Source organism: Aquila chrysaetos, chromosome 24, assembly GCF_900496995.4.
Source record: "Aquila chrysaetos chrysaetos chromosome 24, bAquChr1.4, whole genome shotgun sequence".
NCBI classification, from domain to species: domain Eukaryota; kingdom Metazoa; phylum Chordata; class Aves; order Accipitriformes; family Accipitridae; genus Aquila; species Aquila chrysaetos.
This window is the reverse complement of record NC_044027.1, coordinates 20,342,243-20,364,476: the sequence shown is the minus strand read 5'-3', so window position 1 is coordinate 20,364,476 and position 22,234 is coordinate 20,342,243. Positions and strand designations below refer to the sequence as shown.

At 51.9% G+C, this 22,234-nt stretch overlaps 1 protein-coding gene across 11 annotated transcripts in view; it reads right to left on the bottom strand.

The window, feature by feature from the left end:
• Nucleotides 1–661: 661 nt before the first annotated feature.
• Nucleotides 662–22,234, bottom strand: part of MVB12B (multivesicular body subunit 12B) — a 69,638-nt gene continuing 48,065 nt past the window's right edge. For 7 of the 11 annotated variants that reach the window (XM_029999742.2, XM_029999734.2, XM_029999735.1 and 4 more), the window contains 3 exons: nucleotides 11,712–11,767; nucleotides 9,835–9,894; nucleotides 9,095–9,447 (listed from right to left, as the gene is read on the bottom strand). In XM_029999742.2, the coding sequence (XP_029855602.2) occupies nucleotides 9,133–9,447; nucleotides 9,835–9,894; nucleotides 11,712–11,767 (431 nt within the window). In that variant the 3' untranslated portion in view covers nucleotides 9,095–9,132. The other 4 variants (XM_029999738.2, XM_029999739.2, XM_029999740.2 and 1 more) reach the window with 4 other exon arrangements.

The following is a 22,234-nucleotide window of genomic DNA, read 5'->3' as shown; positions in this document are numbered from 1 at the left end:
AGTCCCCGTCAGCCCCAAGCAGGAGCAAAAGGCAATCTGCTCAGCTGTGGCAGAGGAAAAAGCACCTTGTAAGCAAGTCTCTCACAAAAAAGCCTGCAATCCCTGTTCTTTACTGAGACTCTCCAGTCCAAGGACTGACATGTGTGATGGTATTTTCTTCCAGAAGTGGATAGGAGGTGGGAAGGGAGGAACGCTCACATCTGCAGGAAACCACTGGAAACATCCACCGGGTGACAAACCCAGCTTTGTACCCTTGCAGTGTGTAAGGCTGACCCTGCACCATTCTCATTCCTGAACGAACATCCGTCGGGGTACAAAGCCCAATGCCTGTGGAAGCAGGCAAGCCCGCTGTAAGAAGCATTACCTGTACCAAGCAAACCTGTAATCACATCAAGAAACAGAATCGGTTCCAGGTGCCACAGCTACAACCGCTACATGGCGGCTCAGTCCAGAATAAGCACTGACTCACGTTTCATTCCTCCTGATGTTTTTAACTACTTTCAAAACATCCAGGTTTGGGATCTGAGGAAGTCAATGCAACGATGGTGCAGAGGGAAAAGAGCTGCTGGTCCCAAGGGATGCCCCTTTCCACTCCCCTAAGTCAGAGCTGCAGTGTTTTAAGCTTCTTAAACTCCAAATTTAAAACACAAAGCACAGAATAAACTGATTAAACCAAGTTTTATTTAACAAATTATATTAAGAATACAGACTAAGTTATCACACAATGAAACTTCCCTTTGTAAAATACAGGAGGGTCATCTAAAATAAATATAAAACGTAGTAACATTCATAAGATTAATGCACAGTAAATTCACTTTCAATAACCCAACAAAATGCATAGCATCTTAAAAAAACACTTTGCAACTGCATAAAAGGTTTGTCTTCCGTTTGCATGATGACATTTAAAACTCTTGCTGTTAGGAAACAATTTCACAATAAATGACCAGAATATCCAAACTGTTTGGTTTCCCTGTATTGAATGAATTGAGCAGCACCTTACTGAGCTTTTTCATGAGCAGAGGAGCACCCTCCCTACTGCAACGCTGTCAGAGTTTTATGGCTCAGGATAACTAACACCGACACCGCTTGGCTGCCCCGCTGCCGGGAGAGATTCCTGTCCGTTAGTCAAGGCTCGAAGGCTGAGGTAATTATTTGAATGCAGCGAGATGCGCATGCCCTTCAGGAGGAGTGGGAACGGCTCTCGGGCTCTCCGGTGAGCTGCTCTGCTGGCACCTGTGAGACGTGCCCGCTGCCACCCCGGCCAGGCTCCTGGGGCTGCTTTGGGAGAGTGGCCGGTGGGCGGATCTGGGGAGACAGACCCAGTGTCGCCTGAGGGCGGTGGGGAGGTGAAGGCCAACGTGGGACCGGCCAGATCCAAAGTCGCCGCATCCCGTTTTCCCTCCCCCAAGGAGATTTTTAGGGCCCCACTGAAGAGGAGGTGCCCAGACCTGCGGACACACACCCTCACCACCAGCGTCCACCTGGCACATGCTGTGCCCACGTCAGGATTTTCTCCAGGCTCTGCGGTGCATGCGTTCGGTCTGGAGAGCTCAGGAAACCAGTGGGGGCAGAGGCAGGTGTGAAACCAAACAAGCCCAAAGCTACAGACTACCAACAACCTCTCACTACACAGGAGGCTCACAGGGGATCCTCTCCTACAAACACCGCGGGCAAACTCAGTGACAGTCAAAGGAAAAAAGTTTGACAAAGTTTATTCCTATGTAACTACAGCTATGAGATGCTCCCACAGGGAAGACACCTGCTACAACTGTCCACACTTGAATTTTATCACAAAGTTCACACTCTACATTACTTTCTGGACTAATTTCTTGCCTTTCCATTGTTAACACATTAGACAGCACTGCCTGGCCTGGATGGCCCACAAGTCATCTCGGTGCGCTACCTGCTCTTTGCCGTGAGAAATCCAGGAGGCAGTGTGTCACTACTAATTCACATCAGAAGGTGTATTTTACAGTAAGTAAACCCCTCACCGCTGCTTTTCTGTCTCTGTTGCAGACGTATGATAATTTGGCAAACTAATTTCTCCATCAGCCACAAGATTAAGCTACCTAGAGACTAGTTTTGTTCTAGAAATAGAGGCAAGGTAGCCAAGCATGTCTGGTAAAGCTCTGCAAATCCATTTCTGTTGCTTTCCATTGACTCATCCCCTCCTCTTATGCTCCAGAAGGCTTCTCCACAGCCAGACAACATCAACATCAGGCTCCTTGAATATTTATTGCCTGGGCCAATGCTACCACAGTCACCTTTTGGACAGGGAGGGAGGAAGATGCAGAGAGATGCTGGTAGTGGCTATGGGACATGCCAACAGGGAGGACTTGCTGTGAGCATGCAAGGACCAGCCTTGCAATGAGTTGCCGTGAGTACAGAAGTTACGGAACAGCAAATAAAACCTGTCTGTGGAAATGCCGACCTGATGCCCAAGATCTTGGGAATTCAGAGGTGCAATAAAGAAGCTTCCTATAATCGGTGGACTGAGAAGACAACACATGCAGTCAACCACCCTGCGCCATGTGTCTCACTGTGCTTCCAAGCACTGGCTTTCAGCCCTCTCCCCTTTGGAAATGCCCAGATTTCCAGCCTTCGGTTAGCAGGTCTGAGAGCTCAGCTGGCTCTCAGCAGCTGTAGCTCTTTGCTCAAAACACCTCTATTGCGTTTGTACCACAAGAACTGCATTTGTACTATTCATGCTTTCAGTACAGGGTATCCGTGCAGTGCCACAGTGCAGAAACACACTGTGACGATCAAACTCTCTCTCAAGTTTCTTTGCAGATGCACCCCTGAAGCAGCTTTGCTAGCCCAGTGTAAGAGAGGGAAGAGTGAGAACCAACTATACAAATATATCCTGAAGATTTCTTAGATGCTTGTCCCAGCTGCATGTCCTGTCAGCATTTTGAGCCATCCAGTGTTTCTTATAGGTCACTGAAGAGAAAGCTGAGCTCACTATCTCTAAGAAGGCAGAGCAAACGTTAACTGTTGCTATAAATATTAAAGCACCAATTTTATCTACTGATGCTCTCTAAGCTAAATCTCACAGGAAGGGACTCGAAGCTATGCACCCATTTTTCTGAGACATACCTGGGGAGTGCCCCACTGAATGGGGGGCTCGGCAGCTATCCGAACCTGCTCCTCACTGAGCACTCCAGCTGCCACGCAGTCAGCCCTGACCTTGGCACAGGAAGACACAGCTCGAGGAGGGGGTCCTGGCAGCTGTATCCCCATCTCCTGGTGGCAGGAACTGCCCCTGGAGCCCTGCAGATGCTGTGCTGGCTGCCCTGCACCAGCCTGCAACCCTCACTCCTCCACCACCAGTAACAGGGAAGGTCAGCTCTCTGCAGCTCCTTCATCCCAAAGCTATGAGGAGTGCACCACGCAGATGGCTTCTACCTACCTGCAGTGTCCACTAAGCCACAGGAGAAGCTATAAACGGATGCCACAGAAAACTACAGAACAAATTATGAGCAGAAAAATAGAAAGACAAAAGATGGATGAGATGGGCATAGTACTACAGCATGGAGTGGATTTGAACTTCAAGTGAACCTGAGCCGAATGACCAGGCTGCCATGGTATGTTCATTTGTCGATGTCGGCATCATCAATCTAGCCTTTGTGAAGCTTGGCAGTGAGGTCTGGCTTTGCTTTCCTGCAGGATAAATAAGAACTAAAAATGGTGCTGCAACCTCCAAGTAAACGAGCACTTCCAGGGGGTCACCCAAACCTCCAGAGCTGGTGCAAATGGCATTAGCTTTAATTCTTTTGCCCAAATATGACACACCTACAATGAAATCGGCCCCTGCTTTCCAATCGCACAGCCTTGCTTTACAGAGGCAGTTTTAGAAAATTATTTACCTGACTGGAACAAGTTGAAGCGAAGACTTGGAATTGGTCTGTCCTGAATGTTATGGTATTTTGTGCTCATTATCCCAGCAATACGGTATGGTGCCTTAAAACCAGAAATGAATCTTTGGACAAGAAATATTTTACATATGTACAAATAAAAAATACAAGCTGACAGTACAAAACCTACTGTTAGTCACCATTCTGTCCAACTAGAAAATGCAAGATCAATCAAAAGCAGTGCAAAGCAGGTCAGGGCATACATATGACCCAGACTGAGAGCAACAATACTGTTACTTGTTACTATGGCAATTGCATTTCAATAGGGTTAGGTAATCAGTATTTTACAATACAAAAAGTTGTACGTTTTAACACTAACTTAAAAATTGCCATTTTGCTGCCATGATGTAGCTTTGTTCTACAGCAGAGACTTGAAAAAGCAGCACGGAGTCAGATGGGCACTTCTAAATAACTTATTACAGCAACAGACTTCTCCAAGACATGCATTTGACTCGGGAACGAGCTAAGGTCAGCGATCACAAGGAGGCTGAGGTCAGGGTTTAATGCATCCCACTCTCATCCTGCACTACGTCAGAGTTCAGTGCTTCCCTGTGAGTGCACAAGGGAACAGGCACATCTCTTTTGTTTTAGCAGCTAGCGGGGCAAATATTAGAAAATTGTCCAAAGTGACGGGCAGGTGACAGCATCCACATTGTCAGCAGGGCCCCAGCTCTGCAGGCAGCTTGGCCAGGGGTCAGCGGGGTGCTGCCGGGGTCTGCCTGGGCCGCTGCCAGCATCCAGCCCGGAAAGAAATACAGGATGTTTGTTGCTCCAGGTCCTGACGGACACACGGACACCCTGTGCAAAGCGGAGGTGCTTCACCTCGGGAACTGCAGTGCAGCTTGTGCTCTCTGCGCCCCTCCGCCTTGCCAGTGCCCGGGGAGAGAGGCCAAGGCAGGTCTGAGCAAGCGACCCTGGCTCCGCCAGCCTACAGCAAAAACAAGTGATCACAGTCTGGGGTTGATCCCGGCCGCGGCGGGGCTGCTGTGTGCCCAGACCTCAGTGGAGGCAGACAGGGCATCCACCATGGCTCAGTGCTGCCCGCTGGACCGAGTGCTGCAGGGGCCTCCCGCCGCGAGGTGTCGAGAGCCCATCAGCTCCATGTCAGCTCAGGCGGGATGCCCGGGGGCTTGCAGATTAACCAGCCATATCTTTTACTCTTCCCTACTTTTAGGGCTCACTGCTGCGCGTTTCTTGATGGTCTGCGAGCTCACGGCTTGCTGTTTGCAGCAGTTTGTTACAGCTCTGGTTTTGGTGACTGTCCTGCAGCAGGGGTTACGAAGTGGGGACAACCGAGGGGCTGCCGTCAGGCTCCCAGTCACGTACTCACGTGGAGAGACGTCCGCAGCAGCGAGGGAGGGTGGGGGCAGCTGCCGAAGGGCTGCACAGTCCCAACACGTGGAGCGGCGTGTGCAGGAGGAGGTGGTGCAGCGCAGGGCGGGCGGTGATGGCCGGACGAGCGGGTGTCTGCCGGGACAGCCCTGGCGCCGCGTCCCGCTCAGTAGTATGCACACACACGCCTGCTCCAGCGCCGGCGGCCCCTCTCAGGACTGCGGGACCGGCGGGCACCTGGTAGGGCTGGGCGGCAGGCGGGCCGCCGCACTCTGCTCCGTCCGGAAGCTGTAGTCGTACTACGGGGCAAAGCAAGACAGAGGGAACCGTGGGGCACTGCCCAATGGCAGCCCGGGCCAGGGCATGCAGCCACGTAGCCACGCAGCCGCACTCCCCGGCCCGTGCCAGGACGATACAACAAGCAGAAGACTGAGGTACGAATTGGGCCTGGCAGCACCCTGAGCTGTGATCTCATCCCCCTGCCCCAGGCAGGGCCATGCCGGGTGAGCCTGCCGGCACCACCAGACCCCACGTCAGTAACCATCCCGGGTAGGATTCGTGCCCCTCCCCCCCAAAACCGTGCTAACACAAACAGGACCACACTCATCCTGTGCATAGAGCAGCTAGTCAGAAAGATTCCCCTTTGTAGGCCTCATTTACACAAGCTGGTACCATCATAACTAACATTTTTGGTTACAGTGAAAATTCCTATTTACGTGTCCCTGCACACCACAGATGTCACCGCAGCTGGCTGGACGTTGCTGCAGCCCCAGGGACATCCCTGCAGCTGATGGACATCCCTGCTGCCGGCTGGACGCAGCGGCGTGGGCCAGGGTGCCGCAGCGTGTGTGGAGTGTGCCGTAGCAGTGCCATCTCGTGGCACGCCGTGGGCCGCACCCTGACAGCCCCAGGCCACCCTGGACGCTGTTGTGGCCCCTTGCCATGCCATGGCATCCCCAGGAGAGGCCGGGGCTGCGGTGGCTCTCCCATCGTGAGTGGTGTGGCCAAAGCGGAGCGATGCGCTGGGGCTGCCGGGGCAGGAGCGGCACGCGGCCCCGGCACACCCACTGTAACGGCTCCGGATGCGGACCATCCTCCCCCACATCTCCCAGTGTCCCGTCTGTGGCTCCTGGGATGTCACCAAGACATTCCGCTGTTCCCGCGGGCCAGGCCCGTTTGCCACCGCTCCTTGCTAGCCAGCCCAGGGCGTGGGACATGCTGCCAGAGAGGTGGCCACGGGAACTCAGCGACCTCACTGGCGCCTGACCCCAGGGACGGAGCCGCAGTGCTGGACGGGCTGGCTGTGCCAGGGCTGCCGCGGGCTCGCCCGGGGTGCCAAGAGCCCTCGGAGCTGTGCGAGGCCTGCGTGCTCCTTTGCGGAGAGGCAAGCGGGACCCGCTCCTCCGGCCAGCTCCAGCGGAGGTGGCCTTGGCCTTCTCTGCTCCAACGCTGAAACCTCCTCTCCGTCCCGGCTCGGTGTGCCCAGTGGCGAGGCCACCGACGCTCCAGCAGCTGCCACCGCCCAGGCGCCAAGCCGCGGCGGGACCAGCTTCCCCGCCGCGCACGGCGCCAGCCGCCGGGACCGGGAGCGGGAGCGGGACCGGGAGCAGGACCGGGACCGGGACCGGGACCGGCCCCGCCGTCGCGCAGAGCGCCCGCTCGCCCGGGGGGGAGCGGGGCCGGCAGGGAGGCGCCGGGGCCGGCAGAGGGCGCGCGGGGACCGCGGCGCGTCCCCCCCCCACGCCCCCGCCCGCGGCCGCGGCGGAACCCCGCGGGACCCCCCCGGTTCGCGGGAAGGACGCTGCGCGTCTCGGGGAACCTGTGCGAGGGGATGTGTCAAGGAGTCGTCTTTCTCAAGACCGCCTCTTAATTGGCAAACACGTCTTCATTAATTTTACCTCAATGTCATGATGTCACAGCCAGCGGTACCAGCCCCAAGCTAAATAAGCAATAAGCCTCATTTTTCAACACACAAACACATAAAGATGTCAGCTCAAACTGTTTACTAATTAACACTTAAAAAGACACAAATTAGATATGCGTGGCTAAGAGCAATTATAATCAAGACGAATTTCTCTAGTCATTTGGGAACTGAAAAAAAAGCCTAATTGCTGGAACCAATGTTTTAAAAACTGAAATCATGCCAGTTAGCAAATATGTTCATTTAAAGAACATTTCATGTGACTACACTCTGGAGAATTGACTACAAACATGAGAACAAGGAAAAAGATTTCTGTATAAAATTAAAATTTTAAGCTCTTTTAGATTTACAACTTCTTCGTTAAATATATTTGCAAAGAACAGCCCATGAAAACTTGTAGCAATTAAGTGGTTAAATGATCTGCCTTCCTTGTCAGTTTAAAAGGAATGATTAATATTAGATGCTCACTTTACTAATTAGACCCTCTCCAGACTTTTCGCTCAATGCCAAGCTAAAACGAAGATGGGGTGCACTCTGCCAGCGCCCCGCCAGCGCAGGAGGCCCACAGTAGCCCGACAGCTGACTGCGCTGCCGACACCCACGTGGCACAGCAGCACCCGCTGCCGCCACCGGAGCCGAGAACGGTCTCGGCACCTTCGCCACCACCTGCACCGCTTGCCCGCTTGGTGACGTTCCCCTACCCAGGACAGGCAGGAGCCGCGAGGACAAACTCCCTGCAGCCCTGCAGGGAAAGCCAGCAGCAGCGCTGCCAGGGCTCTGCTCCTCTCCACCCTACATCCACCAAAGCAGCCGTGGGCAAACGGCGCCCTCGGCTTAAATCCGCCTTCACCCACTGGGCTTCACCGCCTCTTCATATGCCATTTCTTCATACACTCCTCAGGGCACGGCTGTGCAGTCCTGCTGCAATGGGATGCTGACTTCAGGTGCAGCCTGAGTGTGCAGTACAGGGTTTGCGCCTATTTTCATCACTTTTCCTGAAAGGGTGGAGTCATTTCATTCAGCTCGCCTCGCAGCTTGGAGGATGGGTGCATACATCTGCAAATGTGGCGACAGAGAACAATAACTCTTGGAATTCTCTGGGAATATTTTTTGCAAGGCATCTAGCTCCAGGGAAAATGTTCTTGCTGCTTTGGAAATCCAGAAGATTTGCTGTAATGGTGCTATTGCTTGCAAGGGAAATAAAGCCATACAGAAATTCACAATATTTATATGCATAGCTATCTATGTGCAGACAAGATGCTTCATCAAGGAATACGGGCTGCATAATTATACTTTTCATTACTGCGAAACGCACACAGCCTGTAACGGAACAGGAGGGTGTGGGGAGAGCTGGCAGGTACCAACCTCTCCTCCCCAGGCCACACGAACAACTCTGGTACTGGTGTCCCCGCACTCCACAGGCCTGCAAGGGGCACAGGACAGGGCTGCACAGCCCACCCCTCTGGGCAGCGCCCAAGCTGCCAAGACCTCTCCCGCACCAGACGACACGCAGCAGGCTGCAGAAGCAAATCCAATGCCACTTCGCTTGCCCTCCGGCAAAAGGGACCTGCGGCCCCGCGGCCAGCTCCTGGCGAAGAGTGGGGGGAAGGCGGCAGGCATGTGTCGGGGCCACCAGCTCTGCGCACACCCGCATCCCAGCGTGCAGGGCCCTCGTGACAGATGCAGGCAGTCCCAAACAGAAGCATGGCACACACGCCACGTGGCAGGACCGCAGCACCCAAGGCAGCGGGTGCTTCTGCCAGCGATTGCCCCTGTCAGGCAGCAACTTCAGAGCCGCCGTTGCTGCTCCCCTGGCCAGCTGGGAGCCTGGAGAGAGCCGGCAACCGACCACCTTCTTTTTGTACTCAGACAAAACTTGCAGGCAGGAGAAGAGGATGGATTTAGGAAACTGGACTCACAACTGGAATCAAAAAGTGGAGAAGCCATGAGGAGTCTGAAGTTTTGCTATGCCATCTTCTTACTCTCTGCCTTTAACCCTTTAACAAGAGAAGATGTTTGTGACCGATGGTGCCTGAAGAAGCACGTGCTGCTGAGACCATTTTCCTCCTGGTCTGAGACTTCAGCTGAGAGGCAGCCCTTGCAATGCAGGCAGCTCCTCAGCACCATGCAGCCCAAGTCTTGCATGTGCCAAAATGCTCCCTCAGGAACAGGAGTCCACCCTCGGTTTGATGGCTGTCTTCTCCCCAAGCTCCTGGAAGACTCACGCTCACTGGAAGTACAGCCAGGTTTTCCTGGTAACAAGTTACCAGCACCATCAAACTGAAAAGTGGTGAAGTAGTTTACCTGACATTGCTTAGTCAAATTCATTTGCTTTCCTGAGATGCAAGAGGCAACCTAATACAAACAGTGTTCTGCTTGTAACATGTTAATAAATGACAAAGAAAGGTTAAGTAAGAAAGACATCTGGAATTAAATAGAGGGCAGACAACTTTGGCATTAGATTCAATACCTAAAGTGTCTTCACCCAGCACAGATCACAGAGGACATCCCTAATTCTGAGCTTACTCTTTGACCCCGTGTTGACTTTATCCACCAGCAGTGACTTGGGAAAGACAAGAGAGGCATTTTCCATAAGGGAAGGGATCTTACAATGAAGTGAACACAGCTCTCATGACGCTTTTGCTTAGTGCCTGGCTGGCTACCTACCTCCTTTTCGATTTCTGCAAGGGTTTTGATTGTGATGCCCAAGAGATCAACCGGCTGCATCTGGCAAGAAAAAAAAAGAAAAAAAAAAAGAATCAGAAATGTCAAATTTAGGGTTTTTTGTTTTGGTTTTGTTTTGTTTAAAGTCAGCAAATACTCTGTCACCGGAGATTTAGAGGCACCATCTGTAAACACATGCATAATCCTGTTTCTCCATCTACAAGAAGCAGAAGGTGGGTTAGCTCTAACGCCTTTCTCCCTAAGCGGGGACAGCTGACACTCATCTCAGTGTCGCTTTGCACAGGTAGATCTTCAGCCATCTCCCTGCCGCAGGACGGCTGTTAGCGGAACGCACTTTGTAACACCCTATGGATTTCATATGGCCCCAGCACGTAGGTGTGAGAGGCACCGGCTGTGGGAAGCCCCGACCAAACTGACCATATGGTGGCAATGGTGTCTAAAGGATCCAAGGGGAGGATTAGCACGACCTAATCTCTCTGCATTTGTCCTCGCAGCAGGGAGTCCAGCTTTCTGGGAATAACGGCCCATAAACAACCCTTTCAGAAAGCAATGGTTGTGAAAAACCGTGTCCGGCTGCACACGCAAGTTGTGTCAGCAGGAAGAAGAAAGCACAAAGCAGGAGCACAGACGTGAAAAATCAGATAGAGCTGATGGCTCAGTGTTTGCCTTAACAGCTTCTTGTAAATTGATTTTTAAAGAGATATTGTTTTAGGATTGGATGGATTAGGGAACTAATAATGGGATGCTGAGCCTTTGAGCTCTGGATCACCAACTTAAACTAGCACTGGCCCAGCGACACTCAAAAGTCATTGTGAATTGGTACCCGGGTTTCCATTTTGGCTGAGCAAACCTACCCTGCCCAAGCTGTTGGCGGCACCCTCCGCCGGCACTGCAGAGCTCGGCGCTGAGCAGGCAGGATACGGTGCCCTCTCGAGCTCACCCCGCTGCAAGGCAGGAGCCGTGCCGCTGGCAGCACAGGCACGCCGAGCAGGACTCCGCTTGAGGAGTGAACTCGCTTAGAAATGTGCCGTATGTGAAAACAACCCAGCCTGTTTTGCCGCTGCACTTGAGACACTTTGACTCGGATAATCTCCCACGCCAGAGGGCAACCCCAGTCCTGCTCCCTGGAACCCAGCCGCAGTCCAGCTGCGGCACCATTAGGACACAGCCGCCTCCGCCAACTTTCCAGGCTGGGACTGGTAAACGTAAGGGCACAGCCTCCCCACCAAACTGGATTTTGGCCAGCACAGCCGCGGCAATCCTACCACGCCCAGTCAGCTACAGCCACTCGCACTCCACCTGCAAAACCACCAGAGCCCGCCAAGACTGAGTAGCTCTGGAAGATCCTCGCCCACATGCCGCTGCCCGGCTCTGCCTGCGCAGGGCATGGAGCCGCAGGAGCCTCGCGGCAGCTGCCAGTGCTGAAGCGCACCATGCCATTACTGTTGCCTTGAACTTCTGGGGTGCAAAAGGAAAGTCATAAAGCTGACTGCACTGCGCCATCTCCACAGCAGTTTAAATCTAGGAGAGCTGTACGTTTGCAGCTTTCTTTACAATCTATGCTAAGAAATTAGAAATGCTTCCAGCACCAGAGAGTCCCACCACCATTCCTATTTCTGATGGTGATAAACCTTCAACTCCCAGGACAATTCAGTTTTAGAAGTGATCTGGCAAAAGCCATTCCCACCCTATCGGAAAATATTGTGAAGCGCAACCTTGGGTCATCTCAAGCACTGGGTATATATTAGGCCCCACAACAGAAAAGCTCCCAGAGGCAGGTAATTTGCGTTGATGCTTTGTGATCACTCTCCATGAAAAGATGAATTTCAGACACTGGGAGAACAATGAAGGCAACTTACCCCTTCAGGAGCGCAGGCAAACTTCTCAGAAATCATAAAAGGCACTCCATCCATTGCTGAAAGGGACAAAACGAGCAGACACGTCACATTTCCAGCTGACTTCTCACATGCAACTTCACACATTCCCAGTGACAGATCAAGTATTCATGGCATTGACACATGATTGATAGCTCATAGAAGTTATTGCCAGCCTTTTCCTCCCTCTAACCTGCCAGTGGTTTCTCTCTGTTCGAGACACAGCTGGGTTAGTCCCTACCAAATCAGGAATTCAATGAACCCTCCCTGCTCTATCCAAACACAATTTCATGGTCTCAATTTTGAGTCTTCCAATTTGGTTCAGCTGCCAAACCAGGACAGTATTTGAAACTGAAAACAAATACAAACAGTTTAAGAGGACAGACATCTATTTACCACTACCACACAGAACCATCTGAGCAAACTCGGTGGTGTCTGAGCAAGAGGCTAAGGAACATACCTGGTCCAGGTGACTTGTACCTCTCCAAAGCCATAAGTACTACTACCTGGGCAGAATGAAAACAAACACGTGGGGCCAAGCACCCTCCCTGGCCTGGCTGCTGCCACTGCAAACTCAACAGTGGGCAACAGAGCTCAAACACTTGCAAACCACATCTGGAGGACGGAAACCAGTGGAGTATGAGGACAGACACAAGGACGTGATGGCACACGGCACAGCCTCATGTCACTGGGCCAAGCTCTGTAGCACAACCTTAATGATACTAAGAGGATTGTTTGCCTTTATATTGCCTTGTATGTTCTTCTTAGATAGTGCAGTGATATTCGGTGTTTCTGTCTTGCTATCACCACCTCGAAAACTTCACAGAAAGCCTCCCACAAGACACGTCAGTACAAGGGAGACACTTATTTTTAAAACATTTAACTCAGCAATTTCCACACAAGACTGAAAAGGGCACATTTCTAAGGCAGACTGCAGCCCCAAATACACCTGCTTTATTTCAGTTACACCTTTAACGTTTTAAGTCTTTAAATTTCAGCTCTGAAAGAAATAAAAACTTCAAACTAGAGCAAATTTAAGCCCTGAAATGCCCTCAAGTAATCCTCAAATAGGGTTTTCTTTCACAAAGCATCTGCACCCATGAACCCAGCATTTCTCTGCTTGCTGTTTGTAACTTCCATCAGCACCAGTGACTTACCACGTTAGTGATTTAACACAGGTTATTTAAGAATACTTAGCATTTTACATTTGCTTTGTATATTTTTGACGTAAAAAAAACCCTCCACTGGAGTAATTTCATTATCAAAGGTGCTATATGGCAGCCACAGCACTACATGAAACAAAAGGAAACAGATGAAAAGCAGCATCACCAAATCCGGGAAATTTTGAACCTGAAAGACCATCTGCATTTGTTATCCCAACAGAAACCTGCTTTGATCAGTCACACGCCGGCTTTTGTAAAGTAATTTAAAGAATAAGCCGTGATGAGCGTGCACGTTCCCCCGGCAGCGCCCGCCGGACTGCCTCCATCCGTCCTTCGGTCCTTGCGCACTCCAGCCCTCCCAGAGCTCAAAACTGCAGAGCAAAGCAGCAGATGAAAGCAGGGTGTGCCAAAGGCTCAGCAGCGCAATTAGCACTCTCCTAAACAAACGAGCTTCAACAGAGCTGTAATTAAGCAGGCCTGTAATTAAGTATATGCCCTTTATCATAACGATCATGCTTAAAAATGGCATGATGCATGGAAGTGTGTTATTAATGCTGCACTCCCAAAGCGCAGGAGCGTGCACAGGAGCTGGCGTGTCAGGCCTGTCACTAGGCTGCTGGTAAAATACATTAAAGGGAGAAATCGGAAAACAACACGCTCATTCAACAGCTCTTTTCACAGCCAGGCACTAGAAGTCATGAGGATTTAAATACCCACCAATTCAGGAAACTTTACGGAAATAAAGCACAAGGCTGTCACAGCCAGCCGCCTCCCCCAGCGCTGGGAAGGGTGGCAGCCTTCGCCCCACGGCTCGGCTGGGCTCCGGGAGCTGTTTGGGCACGTAAGGGGCTGCAGGCAGACGGTGGAGACCCCCTGAGACACGTGGGGAGCGGCTGCTCATCCCTCGCCTCTGCTTCCAGGCTGAATGATGGCTCCGGACAAAGCAAACACTTTGGAGGAAGGACACCGTCGTGTCCCCCACCTTGCCCTCAGAGGTGCTGCCCGCCGTCCCACAGCACTGGCCACAGGAAAAGAGAGATTCAAAGCTACTGCTGCCAAAGAAGGCTTTTTTCACATTCACGAGGACTTCAAGGGTGAGGCACCCAACTTCCTTTTAGGAATGTAAATCCAAATCCAAGAAGATTAACAAATGCAGCGGCACTTTGCTCCAGCACAACACTGAACCATCTCACATTAGTGTTAGCTTTTGTATCTTGTGGACAAGACCGTGTCACGCAAAGTGTAGAGCATGCTTCGCACGGGTGCCGTGCACCACGCTGCTTTGAACAAATCCCCAGCTGCAGCACTGCATTTTTGCAGTAATTTTACAGGGGAGGCTCAGCGCTGCGCTGCACCCCCTGCCCACCGCATGGCCCCTTGCCGCAACAGGGCTGAGCGCTCTCCTGAGGCCAGGCTGCAGCACCGGTCCCTGCCGGCGCTCTGCAGGGCACTGCTGGCAGGTAGCCCTGACGCCATCACCGCTGGTTTGGCAGCGTGTGTGCGTGCCCGGCCCCGGCAGATGCCTCTCCTGGCACAGGGCCCACCTCTCCGTGTTTCCCAGGTGGAGCATGGCCATGCAGCACAAGCAGCGATGCTGCTGTGATGAGGCTGCACAAGTGCAAGCTTACGCTCGGAGCTTGTGTGGGTTGAGCCCTTAAAAGCATTACCCCACCGCACACCAGCTCACCGAGACTCACAGAAGAGGGAAGGAGGTAACTGCAGGAAGCGATCTCCAGGGCCAGGCATCTTCAGCAACAGGCAGGAGGAAAGAGCTCCCATCACTGCACCACAGTCTGCTGAAGTGGCCAGCACTGGGGTCTAGGCGCGGGTGCCATCGCTCCCACCGTGCACCGCAAGACAGTACGCAACTGCTGTTTACAGCAGCCAGTTAATTTCATAATAAAATTAAATGAAATCAGAACTGTAGGAGGCTTTTAATTCCATGTCCCTTGTTCTGATGCTATGCTGTAAATAAACAGCAGCAGCAGCCTCTGATTCTTCCTTTTTTCCTTTTTTTTTTTAATCCCCTGTTGCTTTTGAAGCATTCCTGGCAGTCTCTGATGAGCAGAGCACTGTGCTGAGATTCTGCCCAGTGTTACCATTTCCATGGGCAGTGTCAAGACTTGCCAGCCAGGCTTTGGCCTGGAGCTGCAGTTCTAGTTTTAGTCTGGCCAAGAGCTATTCCACGCTCCTCGATGTCAATTTGCACCATGATCGAGACCAGCAGACGGTAACATAAAGGAATTGGTGCTGGTGAATGATAAAGTACAGCTCTTTCCAAAGGCAACATGTACTGATTCAGAACAAAATAGGTGGGCAAGGTCTCATTTTTACAGCATTACCGCCAGTAGCATTACTCATACCACCACTTGACTAAGCTCACACGTTGACCCACGTAGGTTTTAACATCTTTAAAAGGTTGTGACGTTAAAATATTTTTAAAGACCTATAAAACGTTTGCACCTTGCACGTTTCACTGAAAGCCTCCTTGCACAGGCAGGCAAAGCTGCTCTTGCCCTGCACCGCTCTGAGAGGGGCCAGCGGCAGGGCCAGCAGGACCACCACCTCCGCCGGCGCCTCCCGAGGCAGCCACAGCCCTCGGGCGGTCGCGGCTCCTGGACCCACGCGAGGAATCACCACTCACCCGCCGGGAGGACGCCCACAGCGCTGGGGCCCGGCTGAATCCGGGAGGCAGCAGGTTCTCCCCGTGCAACTACACCCACAGAATCTGCAACAGGTTAGGGAGGTGCCTGCGCTTTTCTCCCTCAAAATGGAACAAAATAAAAAAGAGATTTCAGAAAGAAAAATGTTTTCAATGGCTGTTTGCTGTCTCCCAGGAGCAGCTCCTCCCTGAGGGTCACATCCAATTAGCTCAGTCACTGCAACTAGATAAAAGAGTTGAAAGGAGCCAGCGGCCAGAACCGCACTCCTAAAACCAAGCCCCGAAGGATGGCGTCCCCATGAATCCCTGATGGCAGCTGGGAGGAGGCCGGAGGCCGGACCCCTCCAGTGAGGGGCACCTGAAAGGGCACCGGAGCCATCCCTTTCATCAGTGCAGGACCACCGAAAAGCACGACCAACTTTTAACCAATGGCTACTCCTTCATTATAATTTACTAAGACTTATTCTCAGCCTTTAAAGGGCAGGCCACAAAACAATACAACTTGTTAGCTTGCTTAGAAATACTCTCTCTAATCTGAAAAAGTACTGTCACCCTCCTCTAAGCACACGATAGATGCTGCCTTCCGTGCTGTAGACTCCAGCTAAATCTCAGTTGTCAAATTAGTAATTCATCTTTCTTGAATAACTATATTTTTAGCAAAGCTACCAGATTTAAATAATCAGACCTGCCAATGCTACCCTAATTTAAACATGCTGACGAACTTTCACAGGCAGCATCAGCTAACATAATGAGTTTCTGGATGACAAAGAACTTCAGACCATAGTTCTCTACACTACCCAGCGTAATAAGCACTTGTTCTTTTCTACAATGCGCACATAAAAGAGGAATCTAAATAATAATTGCTGTAATTATCTTGAAAAATATGTGGTGATTAATGGTGATTATGAAAATCTGTATAATTGTTCATTGAAATCTCCAATGATCAGATGCTTTCTTGAAACAGCCATCAATGAAGAACTTAGGAACACAAAAAGCATCAAAACTCAAGCCAAGCTCCTGACCATTTGAAGTGCGTGAGGATGCAATTGCACACATGCCTGGCTCAGCTTTCACCCCTCCCATGAACTCTCTGCAAGAGGTTCTAAGATGTCCATGATGTGATGCATATGTCATTGCGGTTCAAAGCACGAAGTTCAACCTGTTATTTATGCAAATAATTAATTACTCTTGTATCCAACTAGCAGTTTGTCATGACACATTAATGACTTGATAGACTTCTATGAACTAGTGAACACAGGACAGCAGAGCGCTTTTATCGTCATTTAATTTAAAAACGATCCTGTGTGAAATTATCTAGTCGTGAGTGATGGAAGCATAAAGAACAGACTCAGCAAAGCTTCTTTTGGATCATTGCTTTATTAATGGTAACGTCAGGGAAATGAAAAATGCTAACATTGTCATATTTAGCTCCTGGGTATAGATGAATAGCTGCCTCAGTGCTTGGCGGGTTCAGTTTGCACACTGCAGTGAGCGCTAATTCTTCACACCACTATTGTGGGGATACACAGCCATGGAAGAGTTTATATACCTCAACTCCCAAGGAAATAACAGCTGTTTCTGCATTTAAATTCTCACCATAAGCTTTTATAGCTTTGGATTTCTTTATTGCTATTTTTGCACGGCCTTTTACACTTGAATTTTCAACTGCTGATATTAAAAATATTTAGATAAATAAATACCTGGCAAACCATTTTCCTGCATGACTTTGAAAACGAAGCATTGCTAATCCAAACCAACAAAAAAACCCCAATACTGAATGTACTATTGCCACCTTTAAAATTTAAATGATCTTAGATTTTAGAAACAGCTTTCTATAATACTACAAGAGCATTCAGATTTTCCCCAGACCTGAAACGCTAGCGGAGTGTTTATGTTTTACCAAGATGAATATCTCATAAACCAGCCTACAGCAATACCATAAAACCAGCAAAGCTCACCTGTTTAGAGAAAACTTAATTTTCAGCTAAATGACACCAGAGGAACTTGGGAACTTGGAAGTGGGTAAGAACCAGGGGGCTGGCAGAGAGCGCGGGCATGGCAGCGCTTGGACTGGGCGGTTGCATGCACCCGTCACGGGAAGCCACGGTTAGACTGGAGGGACACAGGAGCCCCTGTCCTGCGTGGGCACCAAGGGTGCCCACCAGAAGAGCTTGCTGACCCCCCAGCACACAGCCCAGCCTTGTGCGGGCGGGAGGGCACCCCAGCTCAAGGGAGGGCCCTTCGAACACCACTTCCACATAAGCGAGAAAGCGTAGCCCACGTGCAGCCCTGTCCCCCAGGCCGAGGGGGACATCTCTTACCATCAGAAGTGGTGCCCTGTGTGGGGTGAGGCTGTGCTTCAGTCATGGAGTCACCCCACAGCACATGGAGATGGGGAACACCCCCTCTCTGCAATCATGACTGTTAACTCGGGGTCACGGCACTAGGCTGACAGCTTTCTAAGGAACAGGACAGGGACTTCCCAAGCCCTTGCGGGGCATGCAGGCTGCCGGGTCCAACGCCTGCCCACCCAGCGGGGCTGCTCCTGCCAGCGGCACGGCCCTTCCCAGCCAGCCAGCACGCCAGGACTCGTGCTGCTACCGGGGCTGGCTGACCAGCCGTGGGGAGCCGGTGGGACAGCGCCATGCTGGCCAGGGCAGGCTGGTCAGGCGGGGACCAGGACATCACCCCCTTAATACCTCCTCCCAGCCCCTGCCTGCCTGCCACAGCCACCCTGACATGCCAGGCACTCAGCACACACACACAGCTCTGGCTCCTGTTCGCGCCTGCTTCCCACCAAGCGTCCCGGCACGAGCTCTGCACACCTGAGCCTTTACACCCGTGTGTGGAGAAAGCACAGGACACCTGCATGAATCCAGGCACGTTACGTGATCTCAGTACAGGGGAAAGTCATTCAGAAGTATGGAAAAAATGTCTTACAACAGTCTGCAACGCATCAAGAGAAGGATGCAAGCTTTTCAAAATAAACCACGCTCTCCATAATATACAGCTAAGCCTCCTACTTCTGTATTTCTGTACGCAGTAATTTAAATAGCAGTCTGAATAGTAAACATGTGTGTGTGCTCTCTGTGCTACCGTGCACCGAGTCCCAGATGGAACACCACCACTCTGCATTTCCAAATCACTCATGATAGCAAAACCTCAGGGGGAAAACAAAAGCAAACTCTCCCGCGAGCTCCTGCCAAGCCGGCTGCAATCGGGAATGCTGCAACCGCCCCAGACTGCACTCCCCAGCTGCAGACACCGCCCCCAAAATGCACACACTTCTTCATTTAATAAAGTACCCAAATATTAAGACATTGACCCCGATTCCCCTGGCTCCTCTCCAGTCCCTTTTCAGCCTACCCAGAGCAGCTCCACAGTAAGGGACCCCTCGGACGAGGGGCAGGGGAACGCAGAGCTGCCCACAGCCCAGCAGACCACCACGACGCGACAAACCAGCCGCAGCCCGGCAGCGTCTCCAAGACATATTGCAGTTTACATTGTCGCTCAGGCTCGCCATCTGTGCTGTTCCCACAGAGGCCACCGTCGCCGGCTGTGCCGAGGGGATCAGCGGGTTGTCAGCCCTCTGCGGCCCCTCGTTAGTCGAACGTGCTGACGAGAGGAGACCAGAGCAGCCGGGATGGTCCCGTGCTCCGCTTGAGCGAGCGGTGCTGCGGGCTCTGCCCGCACGCCCAGCCCTGGAGGTGCCTCCAGCAGCCCCTGACCGGCCCGCGGGCAGGGGCGCAGGGCTCAGTCCACCACCTCTCCCTTGTTCAGCTCCACTGGACCAAGGCACGAGCTCAAGCTCATGGGACAGCCCCGGAGCACTGCACCCAGCTCTGGGGGCAGCTGCCCTGCCAGTCCTGTGGCTCCTGGGGCGAGCAGGAGCTCGCAGCAGGGAGCTGTCATGGGGGAGCAAGGAAGCGGTAGCGTGGCCTGGCTGGGAACGCCCTGGCCCTGTGTCCAGGCCCGGGCCGGGCAGCAGGACAGCGGCAGCACTGAACCACATGATGCTCGGTGCGGTGAGCGGGAGAGCAGGGGCCTCCCGGGCCATGGAAGGAAACCTCCACAATGGGGGAAAGGTTTACAGCTTTCCTGTTCATCTTGAAACGACTTTGATTAAAAAACCAGACCTGGACTAAATTTTCATTTTTGCTAATTTGATTGTCAGCCTTGATTTTCTCTGTTTCCTGCATAGCTCACGACACGGCACAATTAGTTCTTTACTGCTAGATCAAGCCACGAAAACACTTGAGAAAATACTCCTGGTTTTGATTATTTTCTTTTTTAAATAAAGTGAAGGTTAAGTACTGCATGGTGGTGATGGCTAAGTAGTACCTCAGTGCTGCGGCTGTATCAGCACCAGAGAACATGGAGAGACTTCAAACAAGCTCTTCAAATTGCAAGTGTTTAGGAGCTCTTGATTTTATTATTTTTTAATAAAATGTCCCCTTTGAAGTCTCCGCACCACACTAAACTTCAAAGATCACACCTAAGCATGTGCTACTTCCAAGCAACAACCCTTAATTAATTAGACCAGAGCAGATACAAAACAGGGCACTCGTGCAGGGCTGCGGCAGAGCCGGGGCAGGTCCCGCTTGAGGACAGGGAGGCGAAGCGGAGGCACTCCTCCAGCCTCCGCACACAGGCCACCACGCTGAAGAGAAACACAGACGCTTTTCAATTACTTTCAGCTCTAGCTGTAATGATAGACAGACTCCTTGGAAGTCATTAAACATGTAATGTCTGTCTGCCGCAGAGAGGCAGGGAGGCGCAGGCAGGCAGGACTCGGGCTGGAGCAAGCAGTTGCAAAAAGCATCTCAGGAAGCACCCACAATAGCTGCAGTGTTCCCCGGCCGGCGGCTGTAAATTTCTCCCTCTTGATGAGAGAAACATCCTGTTGGGTAACGGCTGCTTCCTTCCAGCACCGGTATTTTTTGCACTTCAGTCATTTCAGTACTGCAGGTTAGGAGCAGGGTATATTAAAGAAATACACTGCATTTTGTTACAATATCTGGCCCTGGAAGCTTTGGTTTTCCTTTGCTGAGATACCTACGGAGGTGTGATTTTGTACAACAGGGGCAGGGAGGTTGTCACTGCGAGGGTACTGGGCTCCCTGACTCAAACACCTATCTGGATGGGGGCCAGGTCACCAGGCAGCGGCAGACACTCACACTTGCAACATCAGCTGCGATCCTGCCCAGCAGCAGCACCGCACAATCTCCAGCTGTGCACTGAGCAACCAACATCATTCCCACAGGGCTCCCTGGGGAGGTAAGGGTGGACAGCACCCTCTCTTAACATCGTTTTGTTTTAAAGGACTTCAGGTTTCTTTAAACACACAGGCAGCTTTTTGCTTCCAGTAAAAGCAGGGGAAAGAAGACAGATCAGCTGTCCTTAAAGCACCATGCTTTCCATACCATGGGCACCCCTAAACATGAATGGAATGCAGAAACTCATCACAAGCACAGCTACAAGGGACATGCGACCCCATCTCCTGCCTGGGAGCTCACTGATGCAACAGAACGCGTGCTCCCACCATCCAGTGATGTAATACTTCTCTAGCCAGAAGAGCCTTGACAAGGACTGCGCTGAGGTCTTCAGTGCAGGGGAGGACGGCAGTAGGGCAAGCGCGATGGCCGTGCTGCACGAGATGCTACACGAGATACCGCCCAGCCGCAGAAGGCTGTACCTAGCACTGAGGTTTGGGGAGCCGAAAAGACGGGGGGGCAGTCTCCTCGTCCTCCCAACAGCCAGACCACGGAGCCACAGCCCCGCAGAGCGAAAAGCTCTTCTGCAGGAGGAGATCCACCGTGCCGCTGCACTGCAACTCAGGATCCAGATCTCCTAATGTAATTTAATTTTTAAGTGCTTAGAGTCATTAGTGGAGCCACATATTTCTATCAGGTAAATTTCATTTGCATATGCAAATTGTATCTAAATACACCGCACCATTAATATGATCACTAATTACATAATAATAGTCACCAATCTCCACACAGATCAAACTTACAGTTTTGTAGCTATTAAGGAAATTGTGCTTTGTAATTAAGATAATCCTCATTTCCAGATGCTAATTAACTATATAATAATTAGCTTCTTTTGCTAATGCAAATTAAGTATTTTCATCCTTATTGGTAAAAGAGTTGCTTATCACTTAAAAAAGAGACAACCTAGAAATAATCCCTCCTCCCCCATAAAGGTGAAAAGGTAACTCCATTTTTATCAGTCTCATTTGCAAATGCAAATTAGCCCTGATTAATCAAGCCACAGATAAATGCGCCCATCTCGTAGCACGGCCGGCCGCCTGGAGCTTCTCTCCCGCCCTCGGAGGACAAGGACCACTCGTGGCCCGTGGGAACACCCGGCCGGGCACAGCTCCTCTCCCGTCGGTGCCAGTCCGGTCCTGCCGCGCTTGGCCGAAGGCTCCCCTGCCCCGAGCGCGGCGGGGCGGAGGAGCGGCCAGCCCTGCTCCCAGCCCTGCTCCCGGCCCGGCACTGGCTGCTCCCAGCCAGGCAGAGGAGCGCCCGAAAGCTGCCGCGCGGAGCCGCGCCAGCACGTGGCTCACGCTACGGAGCTTCCCGAGCGGCCGAGGAGCGGCGGCGGGCGCGAAGGGCAGGCTGGCGGTGACTAACGAGGCCTACCTGCCGAGGAGCGGCCGCCGACAGCCAGCCGGCCGC